Source organism: Dysidea avara, chromosome 15 (assembly GCF_963678975.1).
Source record: "Dysidea avara chromosome 15, odDysAvar1.4, whole genome shotgun sequence".
In the NCBI taxonomy this organism is placed as follows: domain Eukaryota; kingdom Metazoa; phylum Porifera; class Demospongiae; order Dictyoceratida; family Dysideidae; genus Dysidea; species Dysidea avara.
In genome coordinates, this window is record NC_089286.1 from 14,142,609 (window position 1) to 14,163,981 (window position 21,373).

At 38.8% G+C, this 21,373-nt stretch overlaps 1 protein-coding gene and 1 pseudogene across 1 annotated transcript; both read right to left on the reverse strand.

The window, feature by feature from the left end:
* Positions 1-6,818: 6,818 nt before the first annotated feature.
* Positions 6,819-8,426, reverse strand: LOC136245758 (uncharacterized; annotated as a pseudogene).
* Positions 8,427-12,477: 4,051 nt separating this feature from the next.
* Positions 12,478-17,722, reverse strand: LOC136245343 (uncharacterized). Its single transcript, XM_066036822.1, has 4 exons — positions 17,575-17,722; positions 16,767-16,891; positions 12,958-13,160; positions 12,478-12,742 (listed from the first exon to the last, which is right to left on the reverse strand). The coding sequence occupies exons 1-4, from the start codon at positions 17,720-17,722 to the stop codon at positions 12,478-12,480; spliced, it is 741 nt and encodes a 246-aa protein (XP_065892894.1).
* Between the last annotated feature and the right edge of the window lie 3,651 nt (positions 17,723-21,373).

A 21,373-nucleotide genomic window follows, 5' to 3' on the forward strand; every position in this document is an offset into this window, starting at 1 on the left:
CCCAAAGCTTGGGGATTTTATTGTGGAGCTTCGGATTGCTCTAAAAGGCTCACTGATTGGTGTTGAGTAGTGGGAACCATACACAATGGCTTCGCAACTTATTTTAATGCTGAAGAAGGTTAGCTATAACTGTTCTAACTATGTTGTTACTAGGCCCGTTCTTTCACTTCTAAGTGATTACTCCATGGACAGAATTTGCTATTACACTCGCAGAGAAATAGCTCTTTAACTAGCTACATGGTGAATGACAGCAGTTGAAGCTTGAACTTGTCGCCACTGAAGAGAGGTTCAGGGGTGGTTCAATGGCAACATCGCAAGACAACTGTTGTGGAGTCACTAGAGCAGCTAGCTAACCTGGTCCAACATTAAAATTATTTGTGAAGCCATTGTGTGCGGTTCCCACTACTCAACACCAATCAGCAAGCCTTTGAGAGCAATCAGAAGCCGCACAGTAGAATCCCCACGTTTTGGAGATTGCCAGAACAAAATAGCCATACTGCATTCACCAGACCCTTTTTCTTCCCGACCCAATATAAAAGAAGAAAAAGCGGTCTGGTTGTGCGAGACTACATATCATCCCAAACTATTTTTGTTATATTTTGTAATTTTTATTTTCATTGTGTAAGGCAACCACAAAATCTTCTTACTGCCTAAAATTTCCTCATATACTGTGGCTTTTAGTGGCAGGCTTAAAACCCTCAAATAATACTGCAGTGCGGCACTATTAGAAGGGTTTTATTTTGGTAAAAAAAATAGTACTGCCAGGATACAAATCAAGTAATTATGGTAAGTAATTTAAGTTACCTTCACTACAGATAAGGCTACAACCTCAATTTCTTTACTGTCCTAGAGTTTAAACCGATGAAACGACTTATATAGTTGTGCATGTATTAATGATTGTCCTACTTAGGAATATATTGTCTGCTGTATGTATAGTATCTGTACCTTCTGTTGTCAGGAGACACAAAGTTTTGTGGAAACATGTATACGAAGATGACAGGGCAGTTGTCTGTGTTAATGGTTGGGCTGCTTGGATGCTTAGTGCAAAGGTTTTTCTTGGAATTTCGGCTTTGGACATGTTCACATCCAGCTCCAGAGCACATTTTTACACCATTGCAAGGAGCCAATCTGTAGAAAATGGATTCCTCGATTCCGTCAATTTCAGTGGTTACACACCTATCTGAACTCAGTTTCCCTTTGCTTAATTGAATGTCATCCCAAAGAAAGTGGGGCTTTGCTGCAACATACTGAGGCAGCTTGCTAATATCTTTGCTGAATAGGAGCTTATTTGATGTGGCTTCTGTTGTTACTCCTGGAAACTGGTACTGCTTCTTTGAAGTGATATCCTGCCAGTTTTCCTTGTCATTAAGCAGATTTCTAATTGTAAACAAAGGGTTGCTCCCACGACCGACACGCTTCTTTTTTTCAGCTGATTCATGGCGGCGCTCTGAAACTGGTTGATGCTTCAAAGCAACATCCTCTTGTAATAAAAGAGGTGGCAACATAACCTCCTTGTTGTTGGAAATGGCATCCTGTCCTTTTCTTGTGACTTTAAAGTATGCAAAAACCCCAGCTTGTCTTCCTTGAAATGTGCCACAATCCACCTTCCTGCTCAGGTATCCAGCAACAGAGCACTGCCGTGTAAATAAGCGCCACCATTCTAGCGATAGATGTGGTGGACTTTTCCCATATGCAGCAGAGGCCTTTGGATCAAAGTTTTGTAGATCTTTAATCCACGTTAAATTGCTTCCCCGTAGAAATTGTGCCACCTTTTTCTCCCCTTTTGTTCCTAGCTCATCAATAGCTGAAATTAGTAATGCCAGCTCCTTTGACATGTCCACAGATACAACAGGGGTAAGAGCACAGACATCACAGCATTGATCTGATGGATGGACCATTTGCTCCCCAAAGCCTTCCAATACTATTTGGTGTCGACATTTTCTGGCTACTTCAGAAAATGCTGTGGCGACTGGTGATTCTCGTTGTCTATCTCCATTTCCTAGCCAGTACGACAGATGTTGAATGTCGTCATCTGAATATAATATGCATGCACGTGCTGGGAGACCATCTCTACCTGCTCGGCCAAACTCCTGCACCCACGATGATAAGTCAGCTGGCAAGCCATGCCGCACAGATTTTGCGAGACATGTTGGTCCAATAGTTTGTGCACTCCATGACAAAAGCACAGATGCTGTAGGATATTATGGTGCCATGAGTGACAAAGATAAAGAAGATTCGCATAATTCTTGGCACAATGGGAGCTGCAGCCACAAGGGCATTTGGTTTAGGCATAAACAAAAAAAACATACGGCTGTAATAAATATTCATAAAATATTATGTATATTATAATGATAATATTAATCATGCATATTATACCACACGATACAAAATTTTGGCGAAATGATGTAGATTCACCAAAATATTCTTGCCAATTGTTAGCTAACTAATTGAAGTTAATGCATCATGACACAAGCATTCACCAACATATTATCCGCCAAATTCCTTCATGAGTGAAATCGCCAAAATTTTGTCCCACCAAAATTTTGTATCGTACAGTATACTTGACGTATACGAAATACTGGTGCCACAGGAGTTTAATGTCATAGCAAGAGTGTATTGCCATTTTGAATTGGACTAATACAACTCTGTTTTATTGAAATTGATGGATAACGTTTAAATCATAGTAATTGGTATTATCAAGAGTAAATAGTGAGAGAGAGAGAGAGAGTATCTAACTCTGGTATGGGCTATCAAAAATGAGCGTGTGAAGACCTCTGGCTTCTTTAGACCAGGCTATAATAGGTGCCAATCAACTGGCATGCGCAAGGCGCCCCCATAAAGAATTACACCTGCAAACAGCGCCTATGATTACACACATGTGTGTCTGTTAATGGAGTCTTAGGTGAAAGGTGCTATGAACCTTCGCCATCAAGTGGATAGGACTAGCCGTGAAAGAGAAGTAAGCAACCAGAAAGTTACATCGACATTCGCAGCCAGTGGGAGATCAGCACAGATGTGATTTCAGTTGCCGGCATAGAACGTGGACTGCGAGGAAGAGGACAAGGAGCAGGGAGAGGAGCAAGACGAGGAGTAGGGCATGGAACAGGCCAAGGAGCTCAAGCCACGAGCCAATAACCTTACCTGGTTGTATCTAAGCCAAATTTCACTTTGATACGCAATTCTACTCTGGTTGGAAGCTCTAACAACACAGGCAGGTCACTGTCGAAGCGTCTTCATTAACTACTTTGTCCGCGATCTCACTGCTTTGTTCTTGACTCTCAGCCATTACTACTACACAATAGTCCCATAACACACAACACTGCCGTGTGGATGTCTTCTCTACCAGATGTGTTAAAAGGCCTCTAATCAATACCCCCATGATATGCGTAATTTTACTAATAAATCCGATTATCTTCACGCGTTCATTTTTGATAGCCCATACCAGAGTTAGATACTCTCTCTCTCTCATTATTTACTCTTAAAATTATTGAACAATACGTTATGCTATACATCGTGAAACGTGAGCCTGTAAAGACCAAGATATTTTGTATAAGTGGCTGGCCAATTATAAGTGTGGTGGGTGTGGCACTGTTGAGTGAATGAAACAGTGTTTTAGAAACATTGCACAGAAGGGACTCGGGCCTGAGAATCAAACAGAGATAGTGGTGGGCGGTATGGCATTTTTTGATTACGGTACGGTATTGAAGAAAATACCCTGGTATTCGATATTTCACGACGATATTCAGCTTGGTAAGGAACTAATATATGTTTTTACAGTAATTGTTAACTGTAGCTACTCACAATTGAAAGTTACCCATGGCCAGCAGGTTATAAAAACATTTTACTAACTACATGACAGTAGGCAGGTGCTACATTGTAACCTGAAACCTAACAGTTGCTGTTAGGAGAGGCTTGTGGTCACCACCAAACCACCAACACATAACCCAACTACCTTGTCTCTCGCTTCCTGCACACTAGTCACATTCATGCCCACGGTATTTTCAGAAACAAATACCTTTGAAAAGGTTTAATGAAAATACCGCGGTATTCGGTATTTTCGGTATACTGCCCAGCACTATATTGAGAGTCACAGCACTACCAGCCAAGCCATGTTCCCTCATGCACTTGGTTACCCGGGATTGCTTCGCATGACTTCTTCCCTTGAGATTCATTTTTGGAGCCAACCATTGCAAACCCATGAGAACTATCTGTAATAACAAGTTAAACCAAGGGTGGATCCGAGCAACTACTTTTCAAACCTAAATAATGCCGTTTGGCTCCCGTAAGAAGGGAAACTTTGGCAGATCTGCACATATCTCAAATTTTTTCCTCCACACCAATTATTTTGTATGATTCACCACATGTTCCCCCGCCCAACTTTCCCTCCATACAGCAGCTAAATGGTCTGGGGAGAGGATGCGGTAAAGTCTTTACACTATGCTGCAAAATATTTAATTTATTGGTTGTGAAAGAAAAGAACCAGCTAATGTTTTATATGACTGCCACGACAGTAGAAAGATTTTCGCTCAAAGCCATGGTTCACGTGAGCGCAACTCTCTGTATGTAGAGCCATGAAGTGGATCACGTGACAAATGGACGTAAGATTCTCTCGTAGAGACTACGAAGATGAGTACGTAAAATTCTCCCGTATTGAGGACGGAACAGCTGACGTAAAAGTTCTCCGTAAGTTATAGGGAGTAAAGTACGTAAATGTTTTCCATATACAGTGCGGAAATTTTTAAGTTTTATGTAAATGTCTGCAGGACCCCGCAGGAAGTAGGAAGGGATAATACAAACTGTAGTACAGATTCGCCTATCAATAATAAGCAGAAATATCCAAGTTATTAGTGTGTAGAACTTACCATTTTCAACTAGCAAAGCGATTTGTTAACACCGGTGACTATCTGTCTTCTACACAGTAACCATTAGGGAAAGCACATTAGCATACCGTAAATTATCCCGTAGTCTATATCACGTGATTAGTCTGGTCTTCCTGGCCACGAGGTAATGATGAAATGTCTCGCGGAATACAGTACGGATGTTCATACGACTGGTTAGTCTTTTATTTAGTCTATAGATTAGAATGGTAGTGAAGGAACACTTTCCTGAGCCTGTTTCGTTGTTACAACTGGAAGGGTAAGAAGATTTTAAAGATTTAAAGTAAACACAATGCTTACTATGCTTTTATTACAGGTGTTCCATTCCCAACGATTGAATGACACTCCTTTAAAGTGTTGGATGATTATAGAGGAAAATGGTGAAGTATGCTGTGCCCATTGTAACTGTATGGCAGGCCTTGGTGAAGTTTGCACTCATGTTGCTGCTGTGCTATTCTATATAGAAACGCTATGTAGACTTGAAGGAGTGAGAAGCTGTACGGATGGCCAGTGTGCTTGGGCGTTGCCGTCTGCTGAAATCTGCACGGTACTTACCAATCAAGGACATCGATTTTACTTCTGCTCGAGGTAAAAAGCAAAAATTAGATAAGTTAGTTGATGGATGTGAAGGTAGTAAAGAAGTACATAAGTCTAGAGAAGGCATGAGATCAACCAGTGATGAATTGACACAGCTTTTCAGTGCCTTGAGCATTACTGGTCCAAAGGTTGCTGTGCTATCAGTTGTCCCAGAGTATTCTGATGTGTATGTGCCGAAGACAACTTTGTCAACATTCCCCCAACCAATTGCTTCACTTTACAAGCTGGAATATGTTTCTCTTGGATACCAGTGTTTGCTTTATGTGTGCAAAGATGTTACACTAACTGTAACACATGAAATGGCTGAACAGGTTGAGTTGCAGACGAGGCAACAAGCAAATTCCAAGTTGTGGTTTAAGTATCGAGCTGGAAGAGTTACTGCTTCTAATATGAAAGCAGTCTGCCACACGGATAGTACAAAGCCATCAAAGAGCCTTATTAAAAGAATTTGTTACCCTGAGTTGTTTGTTTTCACAAGCAAGCAAACATATTGGGGACGGAAGCATGAAAAGCTTGCACGTGAAGAATATATAAAGGCTGTCAGCAAGGATCATCAGAACCTGCAGGTATTAGAAAATGGGTTAGTTATTAATCCAAGGTGGCCATAGATTGGAGCTTCCCCTGACGGCATAGTAGAGTGCGACTGTTGTGATAAGCGTGTACTTGAGGTGAAGTGTCCTTACAGTCACCGCGAGGATAGCATTGAAGAGGCAGTGGCTAGTGATGGACAGTTTTGCCTGGTTAAACAAGGTGATTCATACCAATTGGATCAGAGACATGCTTACTATTACCAAGTGCAAACGCAGATTTTTGTTTGTGATGTACAGTACTGTGACTTTTGTTTGCTCACATTTGGCTCTTCCGACATGGAACCTAGTCTGTATGTTGAGCGTATAACAAGAAACAACTCTTTTTGGGATGACCAGTGTGGTGAGATCTGAACGTTTCTTTGTTACATGCTTGTTGCCAGAAGTTATAGGCCATTGGTATACACGGGAAACTGTAACATCATCTGATGATTTGGAAAAACAATCCACCAGTTTTCAAGCTGCAGCTGAGACCACAGAACTAAGTGCTTCCCATGACCATTCAAATGAAGATGAACACTTTTGCATTTGCAATGGTCCAGATGAGGGAACAATGATTTGCTGCGATAATAATGAATGTGCAATCAAGTGGTTCCATCTCAAATGCTTGAAAATGAGTGACAAGTCTATACCAAAAGGAAAATGGTACTGTAGTGATTGCCAAAAGATCAGTAAAACCAAAGGAAAGTCAAGAAAGATACAACAGTGATTAATTCTATTAACATTAAAACCATAACAGTAATTGTATTATTGTGTATTAATTCAAAACATGATTATTCAAATGGTACAACAGATGCACATACATTATTTAAGGCACAACATACTCGTACAATACGATCAATGGCAGGGATTTCTTCACCCAGTCTTTGTGTTACAAAATCAATTGGAATAATGCCTCGTAATATGGAATACTTCTGACGAACACAACCAATAACACGTTCCACATGAATTCTTACGTTTGCAATCTTCCTTGTACTTTCTACTTCCATTGCTGACAACTGTTGTTTACCCTTTGTCAAGGCAGGAATGTGGAGCTGTGCCTGCATCATAGCTACTGACTCCGCAATGTCAAACCCTCTATCTGCCAAAACAACATCACCTGGTAATAATTTCTTTAAAATCCCACACTGTTCAGTGAGATGCTTATCACTTACTCGACCTCCCCAACATTCTGAAACGAATGAAACAATTCCCTGAGGTGCAATTCCTAGCAGCACTTTGGCAGTGTTGTGGTGCTTGTAATTAGACCACGTGCTGACAAATTCGATGGCCGGTCTATGAATATTTCAAAGCAATCAATTATCACAGCTACCTTCTTTCCAAATGATGCTTGAAAACACATAGGCATTGTCTTTTGAAGGGCATCTCGGTCTGGCCAGATTATCAGGTCTTGCAATCGCAAGTCCATTTGTTTCAGCCATTTCATAAAAATCCTTGAGGCAGTAGCTGTAGAAATTCTAAACTGATAAGCCATAAATTCCAGAGGAGGATTGATCCGAAGCTTAAGTATCACAAACATGAATTCCTGAAAAGGAGACAACTTGGTGATGCCATCACTTGGTAAAGTTTTGTGTACGTGATCAAAAATAGCCTTCAAGACTTTAAAATTTGGTAAGGCAGAGTATGAGCTTATGGCATCATCACTTGCATCAAGCAGGCTTTCTTCTGTAAAGGGACCTCGTGAATGCTTCTCGTTCATTTGTTGTAACTGTTCAGTCAAAGATTTGATGGCTTCTTTACTATCTGCAAGCTCCTTCTCTAACAAAGCAACTTTGCTGGAACATTCACAATCATTATCCTCCTTTGCCTTAAAATATTGGTATGCAATTTCAATCTGCTCTGTCACAATAAGTTTCACCTCTTCGATAATGATCACATCAATTTCATTAGCCATTATGGTAGGTAGCACTTTTTCCATTTCCTGGTTTACAAGACGCCTTTGGTCCCTTTCTCAAGCCCGTTCATACCTTTCCACTGCTGCTGTCGAAACACTTTCAGTGCTACTGCGTTTATGCCCAAGATGTAAAGTTGGTAGCCAGTTTGGTCTGGTTTGCTTGTACAAGTCTGCAGGTTGACCAAATACAAAATGCTTCGAACAAATTCTGTACTTTTGTAGGTCATCCATGTCGAGGTCTGCTCTGTGAATAGCGGCAAGAAACCCGTCTCGTCGTAGTTTCCTCAACTCGAAGTCTTTCTTTCCTTCTCTGTCATGCACTGCCGGTATTCTGTGAAAGGAAATGTTTTCATCTTGGTTACTGCCCGGACGAGGATCAGTACGGTTAGTACATCTGCATACCACACACTGAACCATTGTTATCAGTCAGGGTTTATCAGTAACTCGTGCTTGAGGATTTTGGTGCTCCAATATGGCGGCTTCAATAAATTACGTAATTTTGCTCACGCGATGAAAACTCTATATATACATAAAGCATTTGAAACAATGTATTTGATGAAATAATATGACATGTTAAAGATGCACACACTAATCATACATGCATGCAAATGTAAATGAACATACAAAAACACCCCCGTATGTTTTGTCAGTGTGTTTCGTCAAAATAATCTGGATGATCTTGGGGTCTGTACGGACCTAGAAGTGGTGATGAATGACCTGATGAGGAAGCGGAAAGGCCTGAATATGAGAATCCACCTCACTGACTGAAGCCTGCATAACCTGAAGGTTGTTGGTATGAATGTTGTAGTTGGGAGTACAACAGCTCCTAAAGAAGTGAAAATCCTGTTGTTATCGAGTTGGTTAGTCTTTCCATGCTATTTCAGTTAAGTTCGAGTTTTGACGATTTTTTTTTAAAATTGTATATCCAGCCACCAGTAAGTGTTTTCTTGTTTTTAACACTACATTTGATGTTAGATGGACTAATATGTGACCGGATTTGCGAAAAGGGGTCTTCCACACACATCCAATTTACAAACTTTCAACAATGTCATTAATATAGATTAAAAACATTAATGGACCCAATACAGTACCCTGAGGTACTCCAGATGTTACAGGGACATAATCAGATGATTCCCCATCAAGTAAGACCCGTTGTTTGCGTGTTGTGAGCCACTTTTCAATCCAGTGGATAACTTGGCCATCAATATGATAGCTTTTTTAATAGGCGGCAGTGCAGTACATTATCAAATTCCTTTGAAAAGTCTAATAGTATCATATCAACTTGTAGATTATGATCCATATGAGAGTTCAGGTCTTCTATAAGTGAAATTAGTTAAGTGGAACAAGAGTAACCAACTCTAAAACCATGTTGACTATTAGATAACACATTGTTATGATTTAAATGACTCATAATGGAATGGTATATGACATGCTCCATCACCTTAGAACAGATAGCTGTTAGTGATATGGAACGATAATTTGCAGCTAGATCCTTGGCACCTTTCTTGTATACTGGAGTTACATTAGTCTCCAACCAATCTGCGGGAATATTACCAGTGTTCAATGATTGCATAAAGATAACTTTCAAGATAGGTGCAAGTTTACTGGCACAGTGTTTAAGAATGATAGGGTGGATTCCATCAGGGCCTGGTGACTTGTTTGTGTCAAGATTTTGCAGAAGTGCTTGAATCCCAACTTCAGAGAATTGTTCAGAAACCCCCTTTTAAAAATCCTAAATCTGCCACTGCATTCAGTAGTTGGATTATAACTATAACATACAATATAATCACCATCCACATACTTGCAACATGCATGTCATCATCTGCTATAATATACAGAATTAAACCTGTATATACATGATGAGTCGCAGAAACATACAATTCAAGTCAAAAACCTCATTTAATATACACAGATACATAATAAAAGTTCCTCAGTTATGAGCAATGAGTTCCTTACGATTGATTACAAGTTCAGTATGAGTTATTGCAACTTGAACAAAACCAATCCTTCCTTTTAGCCTCCTTCAGACACCCCCTTATGCACTCAGCATGGTACCATTTCTTGCAATTATCACAAGCAACCATCGCCTCTCTAGTATCTGGTCCTCTACATATGCAATAAACATTTACAGGGATCCATGTTGATGCTCTCCCAATAACAGCATAGTGGTAACATTTCTGATGACCTGGTGGAAACTCGAAAGGCAGTGAATTCACAGACTCTGGTGTGCAGCATGGTGGTAATGTTTCTGGGTTACTTCTGTGTCTTTACTCAATATATTTCTGAATTTTAGTTATACTGTTTTCCTCATGCACCATCAGTTATGTCCATAGATGCTATTACTTCAGGCTCATCAAATCCTGCTGTTACACTGATAGTCGTGTTCATATCAGGGATAGATTTTTTGACTGCACAACATCTTACTTGTGGTACAGCAGAGGGCCTGTATGATGCTTTTTGAAAGGCTCACCTATGAGGGGTCTGTAACGTGGTGCTTAGATTTAAGATTTGAGAAATCTTAAGGAGGATTTAAGATTTTAATAAAAAGGTTTCAAAATTTGACATAATATTTGAAATACTTTTAATTACTTAATTGTTTGTGCTTATTTTGCCTACTCTAAGCCTCTTGTCTCTTTTGCAAATGTACTTATGTGTATAAAATGTTTTATAAGGATGCATATTCAATTAAAACCATCATGTTAGCTATGTTTTCATGTACATTTTTTTTTTACATCCAGATATACTTGCGCTGATGGAGAAACAATTACCCAGTTACATCATGAATTGTTTCACAGCTCATTTTCAACGTTGCCAGAATCTGTGGTGCCATCAGCTTGTATACTGAAGAAATGGCACTTTGAAATAGTTGAGACAAGATTTTCCGCTTGTTCTCGAGCTATACATTCTATAAACATAGCACAAGAATGGTCCTTGTAGCCAGATTCTAATTCCATACCATGCCTTTCCGCTAGATCACGAACACGGGAGGTTTTCTTTGGCAATCATATAGTATGCTACATCAAATTTCTTCTTGATCCTTAGCTTAGCAGCTGTACAATCATTAGCCTCCAGTGACATTGCTCGCTGATGAATATCTGTTTCTGTGTGGTCCTTAAATATTGAAACACAAACATTGGTGGCCTTTGACAAATGCTAACATATAGTTCTTTATCAAGCATAGCTTATCATTATACTTACACACTTCAGCATAGTCACTGCTGGACACCGTTTCAGAATGCAGCCATCTTATCGTGTTTAGCATTTTACCATTGTTAGATATCCACTTCTCCATCGTCCTCTTTGTTACAACCCGTTTCTTAGTGCCTCCACCATATCTTGTCTACTCGCTTTCTTTTGTCCAGAAATTTTGAGTATTTACACTGTCAGTTACAATATGTAGTTCATTAAACAGGCACTGACCAGATCTGCACATAAAAAGATTAACTGATCTTATAATGTATTTTAACATATCACCTTCAAATTACACAGAAACAATAGCATACGTTTGGAGTATAAAATTTCAGGTGATATGCCCTTTTCAAAAGTGAAATTATGCGTTGCCAATCAGTAACCCCGTTTTGCAGATCTGGTCACATACCTTTATCATGTTGAATAACCACCTAGTGATAAGCTATTATCAAACCATAGCCCACACCACACATTTTAGGTGACACAGTCCAGCCAGCCAGTTAATAGAAGAATATTCTTAGCTAACTTCAGGACACTTGTCTCAGGGAATTTTCAAGACTAAAAAATGATGATTATTTACAAGCTGGCCTGACTTACTGATTTAGCTATTTTGATGTAACCAGCCACCTATGTAAATTTAGTATCATACTGTACATACAAAAAAACAGTAGCACACTAGCACCACATTACAAATAATCCAAGGCCTTTATTGCAAATTATGTGGAGAAAACAATTAATCAATTCCTAAAAATACAAAGTAATTCAATGGAATACAGTACACAATATTGTTAATGTTTATTTAGGGTTTTATGTGGCTTGTTGTTTAGTCGTCTTTTTCATCAATAGCTATTCCACAATTGTTCATCATCACAATTCTTGCCATTCTCTCCACATGGCCAGTGTTGTAAACAAATTGATCTCATATAATTGACCAGAACAGGATTTAGTCTTAACTTAGGCTTAGATCCAGAACAATTAGACCTTATTCTAGTCTCCTTCTTTATTTAAATTGGTGGCAAAGTTTTTTATAGAGCAACTCTTTTTGATATTTGCAATTGTTTTTGAATTTAATAACCCTGATGTCTCAGAGTTTATGTGGCATATTAACTTGGCCAGTATCAGAAACAGTGTCTTGTAGATTCACTAAGTTTAGATTGAACTACTGCAATTTCTTCTCTGAGTTCATCACACACTGTTTTGCTCTACAAAACAGAACATTACACACTGCAAACTACTGGGTACAAAATATGTAGTAGCACCATGTACAACTCTTCAACCTCTTTGAAGTCTAATATAACTCAAAAACTTCCTCTTCAGTTTCAGCTCCAGTCACCTAGTCATCCACATATAAGGAGTTTTGCATAACATTGACTATCTCTGGATATTGATTCTGGTAGTTATGAACATGTTTCTCAATCACAGCTCCCAATATGGCTGGAGAAGGTTTCAAGCCAAAGACTAAACGTGTAAACCTCACATGAATTAATTTACTGTTTGTATCATGAGGATTCTCAAACCAAAGGAAACGTAAGCAATCTTGATCATATTTATTGATCCCGATCATTGAGAAGGCCTTTTCAATGTCTAAGTCATGACATCTAAAACGCATTAAAACATTGAATAGTTTGGGAATGAGATTTGGATCCTTTTGTAAACACGTCATTTAAAGATATATTACATTCAGGGTTTTTTGCTGAACCATCGTATACAACTCAAACCTTTGTGGTACTGCAATTTTGTCGAATTACAGGGTGGTGTGGCATATAGTGAATCGCGGCTGTTTGTTGGGTGCCTTCAGACGTATTAGGTTCACATGGTGCTCTCTTCAACAATTCCCTTTTCCAATTGCTCCTGAATCACGCTGTGATATTGTTGTAAGACATCTGACTGGTTGATTAATCTTTGTTGTAAGGACTTCTCACAATTGTAACACAACTGGTAGAAATCTGCAAGTTCTTGTTTATCACGGTTCCAAGGGAGGTCCACCTGATACCATTGTTCATTAACTTTCAATCCCTGCAGGAAGCATTGATTGGTTGAACTTCGTGTAGTGATTGATGATGCTTTCGTTGACAAAAATGACAACCTTGTCAATCACAATCTTTGGCTCTGTGATTTGGTTTGAGGCAATTAAAACATCGACCAGCTCGTATCAATATGTCCTTTCGGTCTTTAACATATTTCACTGAATTACAGGAAGCAGAGTAGTGTGAACCATTGCAGTAAACACATTGTATACTTTGAGTGTTGGTTACCAAGGAGCTAGCGTTTAAGCACCACCACCAACCAATGGAGATCTTGTAAATGAGGGTGCTGTCATAGCGACAGAAGAGCTTTGGTTGAAAACAAGCTTATTCTTAATTAACTTCATAAAAGCTCCCAAATTCAAACACACGTTGACACATTGATACAATAATTAGAATACTCAAAAAACCAGTTTTTCTCAATTACCATACAAGTTTAATTACATGATGTCATCACGTAGCTCGAGCCGCAGCACTACCCCAGGGAAATTTCTTCAGGGCTAAGCCATTATTGAATTATTTGACAAGCTTTAATCACTGCCTTATGTGTAGGACGGACTGTATGGATTGATTTTCAGGAGAGTCATCATCGTCATCCCTTTGTGTTATTTCATCATCATCATCTCTGTTACTGATTATTTCTTCTGAACTAGACTGATTGTTCCTTGCCTGATTTCTTTCAGGATTAACCTCTATATTACAAACAGGACATTCAATTGGATAGAGAAAACTAATAGCTCTCTTGATGAATTTGTGAGGAGCAGTAGTAATCTTGGCTGATTGTATTATTTAATCTCGACTAGGTATCAACTCACAAATGCAACCAACTTTCTACTTCCCTCTGGGAATATCTTCCTTAATAAGTACAATATCCCCAACTTTAGGTGTAGCTACTACAGTACTTCTGGGACCCTTCAAATATTTCTGATGTCTTTCCTGTAGATTGGATAAATATTCATTTCTCCGTATCTTCCAGAACTGGTTTAAGTGTTTCTGACCACACTTTCAAATTTGAAGCAGTTGTTCAGAGGAACTCTTCTTTGTAAAGCTAACTTCTGGATCGCTTTCATTGGACAAGTCAGGAATGACATGGAGTGAGTGAGACAAAAAGTTCATAGGTGTCAGTGTAATACTTGAGTCAATGTCATCCTCAATGTAAACGAATGGCCGACTGTTTATGACTGCCTCTACTTTGGTAAGAATAGTAGCTAATTGATTATGGAGGCATATGGCCACATTAGAGGCCTAGAACTAGCAAAGGCTCTGCTCAATCCTGACCCATCACCTCCTGACCAGCCACAGGACTTGGCCATTCCGTGGTGTGTCTGTAGCACTTGTCAAATCATGCCAACCGATGTAGAGAAGTGCTGCAGGCAAAGGCATTGTAATACCCTTGACCCTGCTTTTGACAATTTAGTATTAAACAGAGAAGCAATTGCAATAGCAATAAATACACAGGAGTGACTTTTATGTTGGTCCCACCACTGACAGCCCTGAGAGTTTCAGGAAAGTAGCGTACATCATCTGGAGATTCAGGCATCTAGAGAGGGGAAACAGAAAAGTGGTGCCATCATGCGTTGTATGTGCAGTCCGACGCAAGTACCCATCTCCTTATGGAGACTGCTTAGGATTCCATGAATACAGTGAAAGTTGATTAATAGATGACTCATTTTCTGTGGTAAATAACATCTCCTTTTTCGTTAACTGCAGTGGTTCTTTCAATATGTGCATTATGATCTAGGACTGTAAGCTGCATGCGTACAAGGTATGCTTCATACCTGTATATGATAATCCTGAACTAGAATACAAAACTTTGACAACAGATTGATATTTTCACTTAGGCTATCCATTGCTTGCTGTATACAATTGTAATCAGTTTAATAGTTACAGTTGGTAAACAGTATATCTTTGCTGAAGTTTATTCAACCAGACTTGCTGGAAGGCAATTCTTTTGGAACTATATCCCAGAAGAAGACTGAAATGATGTAACCCTTGCTTTAATGAGTATCGTACTGTATAGTAGGGGCAACAAAGGTGTGGGCATGGTCCATGAAAATAAATCAAGCCAAAATTATCTTTGCAAATCCTTCACGGCCACTTGACGGGTATAATAAAGCCCAACATGTCTTTAGAATGGCCCGAAGCATTTTCGACCAGGTGCTACGAACTTTAAAAATAATATTTTTGCAAATTTTCTACTGCCTCGCTGCCTGCCTGCCTGCGTTCAGTCAAGCGTAGCAGAATATTGGCTACAGCCTTACTTCTTTCACACAAATGCTTAGAATTTCATGGAGATGAAACCTTTAGTAGTTTAAATATCCTACAATGTATGCGTCATTGTCTTACTGATTTTCCTTTGATCCTTCTTTATCATGGCCATCGCTCATCAGCAGGGCTTCCATAATCACACCGGTACATTATGCAGTAATATATTGGAATACACGTGTTATTGCACCAAACTTTTAGAATATGTTTGTGATTTTGACGTTTGATTTATACGGGACGTATCATACATCGTCAACAAAATACATGTATAAGACATCTTCTTTAGTATTAGTGTTTGTTGCTAGCAAAGTTAAGCGGATAGATTTAACTGCTTGCATATTTCTAAACGCATTTCTTTGCAACTAACACATTCTTTGCTATTACAGTATTAGTCTTGCTAAACCCTGTTGTTACAAAATTGTGTATGGAAAAATACAATTGAAGGGTTTTATTGTCATTATTGCTTTGTGATTTTTTCTGAGGTAATATTGGGAGCGATTATGCCTTCAAAGGAAGCGGCATGGCAGAACAGAAGGAAAAGTAAAAATAAGGCCTATTATGAAGCTCACAAAGATGACATACTCTTAAATAACAGGAAAAGTACAGCAGTGAAGACAGATCACAGCGACATCTTGATGAATATTGCAAACATTTGACAGGTTCATGTATGAAATCCGCTAAAAGCACCAAAGCATCATACGACAAAGATGTGGAGAAATCTTGTAAAAATACAGCCGACCATTCTAGAGCATGCTACTATAAACATTTGGAAAAAATCCCGGGAAGTCACAGCTGAATGCTCCAAAACATTCTACTATAAACATTTGGAAAAATCCCGGGAAGACACAGCTGAACACTCTAAAATGTAAACGTGTTACTACACGTCATAGTGTAGCCTGCTTCTTTCATGAGCCATACCCACTTACAGTGTTGGGCAAGTTACTTCTTAAAAAGTAACTAGTTACATATTACATGCAACTGAACTATTTAGTTACAGTTACACATTACCCATAAAATAAAGTAACTATAATAATATTATAATACTTTGTGTCCACAGCCTTAAGCTGTCAAGTGTGAAACTACCACCTTATCACGTGACATGATTGTGTTGTTGGACAGTGTGCAAATCTTGGTTATAAGTAAGAAGCTGGTGAATAAGCTTCATCACTTCTTTGTGGCTCAGTGGATTACTAATGAGATTAGTAACTTTGTTACTTGTAATAATATTACGTAATATTAGATTCGTTACAGTAACTATATTACTTAGGTAACGCATTACATTTGTAAGTAAAGTAACTTGAGTTATATTACTAGTTTTTATAGCATATTTCACCTGAATCGGTTCTTCACAGCAGACTTTTTGAACAATAGCAACATCATCTGAACCCTGCTTGTCATTGTTATCATCATCAACAACACTATCCTTGTCATTATTATCATCTATATCTTTAGGTGCCTCTGAAACACAATCCCATTTAGAAGTTTTTTTAGCAGATCTGTCATCCCTAACTTCTCAATTGAACATTTAACAGCTTTCTTGAGGTTTGTCTGCTCCTCCCCTAGTTGGTCTCACTTCCCTTTGGCACCAAGGAGATTGATAAATAATACCACAGAACGACTATCTTTGAAGTTAACTATTATGGTCAGAACTACAATTCTTTATAGCAAAGGTGCATCTACATTGACATTAGATGAGGGATGTTTAAATTGATGCTTGAATCTCTTGAGCTACACCTACGGCAGGAGGTAAATTGTTATTATGGCACAACGACATATGCTCTGGTCCAATGGCTTTTGAATTTACCCATTTGCCTGAGGCTTTACCATCTTTACGAACAGTTCAGGGTCTTGTTAGGAGACACTTGATGAAGGAAATTTCAGACCTTTTTAGTTTTGGGGATGACAGAGACTAGGCTAAATTATAAGTAGCAATGAGAGTGTTTATGTCACTTACAGTAGATACAATCTATGACCTCACTTAATTTCCCCAACTCATGGTATTCTTGGTTTCACTGTTTCCTAAGACTACTTGTTTTCTTCAGGACACTGTTCACATAGCTGTCACATTGAAGGCTCATTTACTAAAGCCATCAGGGGCTTTGGTATGCTTTTTTGCTGCATTTGTACACAGTATACAATACTGAAATCGGCACAACAAAATGTCCACCTGTGTTGTAGAAATTTGTTATCAAAGCTGTCATCAACTCCAGCTGGGATGGTACCAACCTTCCTCGCCTCTTCAAGCTCCTGTTTCCAAGTTAACTCCTTTTCTGGCTGCCTCTGTTGCATGGGAAAATACACTGCAACCAGAAAACCTTTGCACTTGCTTAAACAATTTTTAGGAAGATCAGCATAGGGAGAAGGATATTGACCATGAAGACAGGCAGAATTACAATACTGTACTCCTGTATCAAAAGGAAGAATGGTGGTGAACACACCATGCCCTGACCATTAATCTGAAATTATGGCAATTTCAGCTATGTTCCACCCATTATATTAACTATGAACCACAGTCCAAGAAGCACCTCTACAATCAATCTAGTTGTTTATACATTAATGTATGCCTCAACTAACAATTACCAAAATACAAATAGGCAATTCCACTTCAGTCTCAGCTATGTTCTGCTTGTTATATTCTAATGTGAAATATTCATTTTCATCTCTCATACCCATACCAAGGATTCTCTGTAGTGATGTCACTGTTGCAAAGCCCTATTTTATTATATTCTCTTGGTAGGAATGAGTGGACATTTAATCCCTACTGTATATACTTCTGCTTCTATTTTAATACCCAACACCAGAATATGAATACTTAAAAGGTTAACAATGGTCAATGGGTAAGATGTATGTAAATATAGTCAGGCACACACTTCGGTTTAGTGAAATTGTTTTCCAAAAAGTGTGTGTGAATGTTTCTTTATCTGTCCACTAACACTTGTGCAGCACAAAGAAGTTATATGATATTAAGCAGGAGATGGTGAAAACCATTTAAATATATGCTCTTTAGCAGATATTAGAGGAAGGTATATTTATGCGTAATAATCAATTCAAAGAAGAGCAAGAGGACCGACCACCAGGGTATGTTTTGCTTTGGCTATTCTCACCACTAAATTGTTTTAAAGCTGCATATTCAGATAGTCAAATCGAAGTGAATTGTCAAAGTTTCCTTTTGCTAACAATTCCTGTTGTACAATATCACGGCATTTGGGCATGCTTACAATTATGTCCCTGTAATACAATACATACGGTGTATCTCTTCATCTATTTTGCCATCTGTAAGGCAAAAATAACACCATGTTGTTACTATATTAATACAAAGAAAATTACAATCAACATTGCCGTTTTTAATCTAATTTCAGTTTTAAGTCATTTGTGACCAGATTTTACAGAACTGATCCAAATCGCACATCAGGCAAAATCAAACTAACACCACCAGTGGATAGCTACACTATCGTACTACAAGTTTTGACCCTCAGCACTACTCAAACTACACGAGGCTGGTTTTTACACACGTCTTTTCTGGGTGGTGTGGAGTGCTCAAATGGCGGTTTCAGGCCTTGTGAAGGACCTGGCTTGGCAAGAATCAGTGGTTTACTGGTGGACAGCCTTATAATGTTGGCCAGACGTGTTCTCTGTTGATTTTGCTACATATCAGCCACTAAGGAGCCAGCACAGCCCTGTAATCTCGTGTCTGGAAGAGCATTTCTACTTTCTCAACATCAAGTCCTGGGATATGAAGTTATCTGACTGGGTATGAAGTCACTGTGTTTAGTGAGAATGTGTTTTCTGAAGCATCAGCATGAGGTGTATTTACACACACAGCTGTCTATTCCACAAGTGATGTTAAAGCCTGGCTCCAATGATGAACAGAACCAATGTGACGAAGCACTGATAGGTAATCCAGAGCTGCAAACAAGTGACATATTGAGCAGCTATATCTTGATTCCATGGTCTACTTTTTTTCATGCATGCAGTTTATACTCTATAGCTGGCACACAAGAGAATAAATAGCCTCGTGAGATATTCCGAGAGACATTAAACTCAAAGCTACCTTCTGACATCACCACCTACAATGAAGATGCCATTGACAATGTATACAATACATTTGTTAGAAAAATTTGTAACACCCGGATTCAAGAATTCTTTTCTGTTATGAAGCAGCAGTTTGCAATGAAGAAAGGGGTAGCTTCTACAGCTGACGTCAATTTGTGAACCACACTATTGGCCCATCACACCAAACTAGAGACCAAGCTAGGATATAAATAGTAATTTAAATGTAGCTACTGTTATTAAGATGATTTCATTGTACAGTTTTCTATTTTATGCTTACTGTGTTTGCATGTACGATTTATTGTGTGTTTTGATTGTAACATTTCCTTTGCAAAGGAGTTTCAATAAAATTCAAGCTTTCATCCCTGTAGTCTGTACCACTGATGGGACGAAGCGCACTGCTTGATAAGGTGTGCAGCACGAGCAGTGGTGTAGTTTACTGAGTCCAGCTTCCCTCCAGCAGTAAACTTGTATTGGCTAAAGAGACTCTCCACTGCTGACCCAGACAAACGGATGGGTGAGACAAAATGTGTCGGATAAGTTGTCAGGAACCACTGACAAAAGGCTTGAAATCCATAAAAATCAATACGTAGGAGGTCCCATGCTGAAAATGTAAACAAACCAATTATACTACATGATCAGAGAAATGATTAAACTCACTTTGCTATGGCAAGAATGATTTTTGGGTAGAAGAAGTATGTGGATAGTCTGGATCTGCACACAAAAAGCAAATTATGTTCCATACATGTGTAATGGGCTGGGGTGCCCCGTTACGGGACAAGGACTGCACCACGCAGTTCTTTACTACTCTCCTTATTAACGCGTACTACTCAACTCTACGCATGCATACACATACACACTAATATACATTATCCAATTCACAACGCTGTTACATCACTCCTCCTGTTAAAGTAGCTTGGACCTCCAAGCTCAACTGTGTTGCACATGCTTGTATCATCATTCTTGAATTTCTTATATCAATGTTCATAATTGTCTCTTTACACTCCTTTTACCCCAGCATCTGCCAAACATAACCACTGACAGTAAATCTCCAGCCTAAACGCGTACTACTCAACTCTACGCATGCGTACACATACACACTAATATACATTATCCAGTTCACAACGCTGTTACACATGTGTAAATTTTTGAGGTATAGTGGAACTGTCTAATATGGTCACCTTCGGGCAGAGTTTCTGGTCTTATCTATAGGCAAACCTTGCTTTATACAGTTGGATTAGTGTATAACTATCTTAATAAGGACTTTAAGGTTGGCTTTAATGTAGAGTTGGTCTTTTTATAAGGGTGTCCACTAAGACAAGTTTCATTGTATGTACTTTTCAAGCAAAGACAAATTTTGAGGATTTTAGTGGTTTTATTTTCAAGATTCACTTGTCATCACTCAGGTTTTCCAATAGTATTGTATAGATACAGGGGTACAAAGAAATTTCTAGGACGAGACACCTAAGAAATTTACATACTTTGAAAATTTATATACATAAAATATGCTTGTGTTATGATTATGGAATAATGGTATACCTTCGTCCAGTATTGAGCTTTGCCATGATGAAAAGTATTTATAACCCTTTGTGATATTCTTCATTATATCATAGTCCATACTTCTGATGCGATTATGTGATAAAAATCCTCCCTCGAACAGTAAGTGACAAGCTTTCAAGTAGGCTAATGTCTCAGATACTTCAGGGGCATCATCTGGGTGTGGAGTCTGGTTTGCATACCAAAAGAGCTCACCAAGCACTTGCTCTTGCTGCATCCAATAAACAAATTACAACGAAAGAAAGGTAAACAGCATTAGAAACACCATATTCCAAACTCAACGAAATGAACTTATAAATTGTGCTACTAACACAAATACCGTATAGAGGGAAA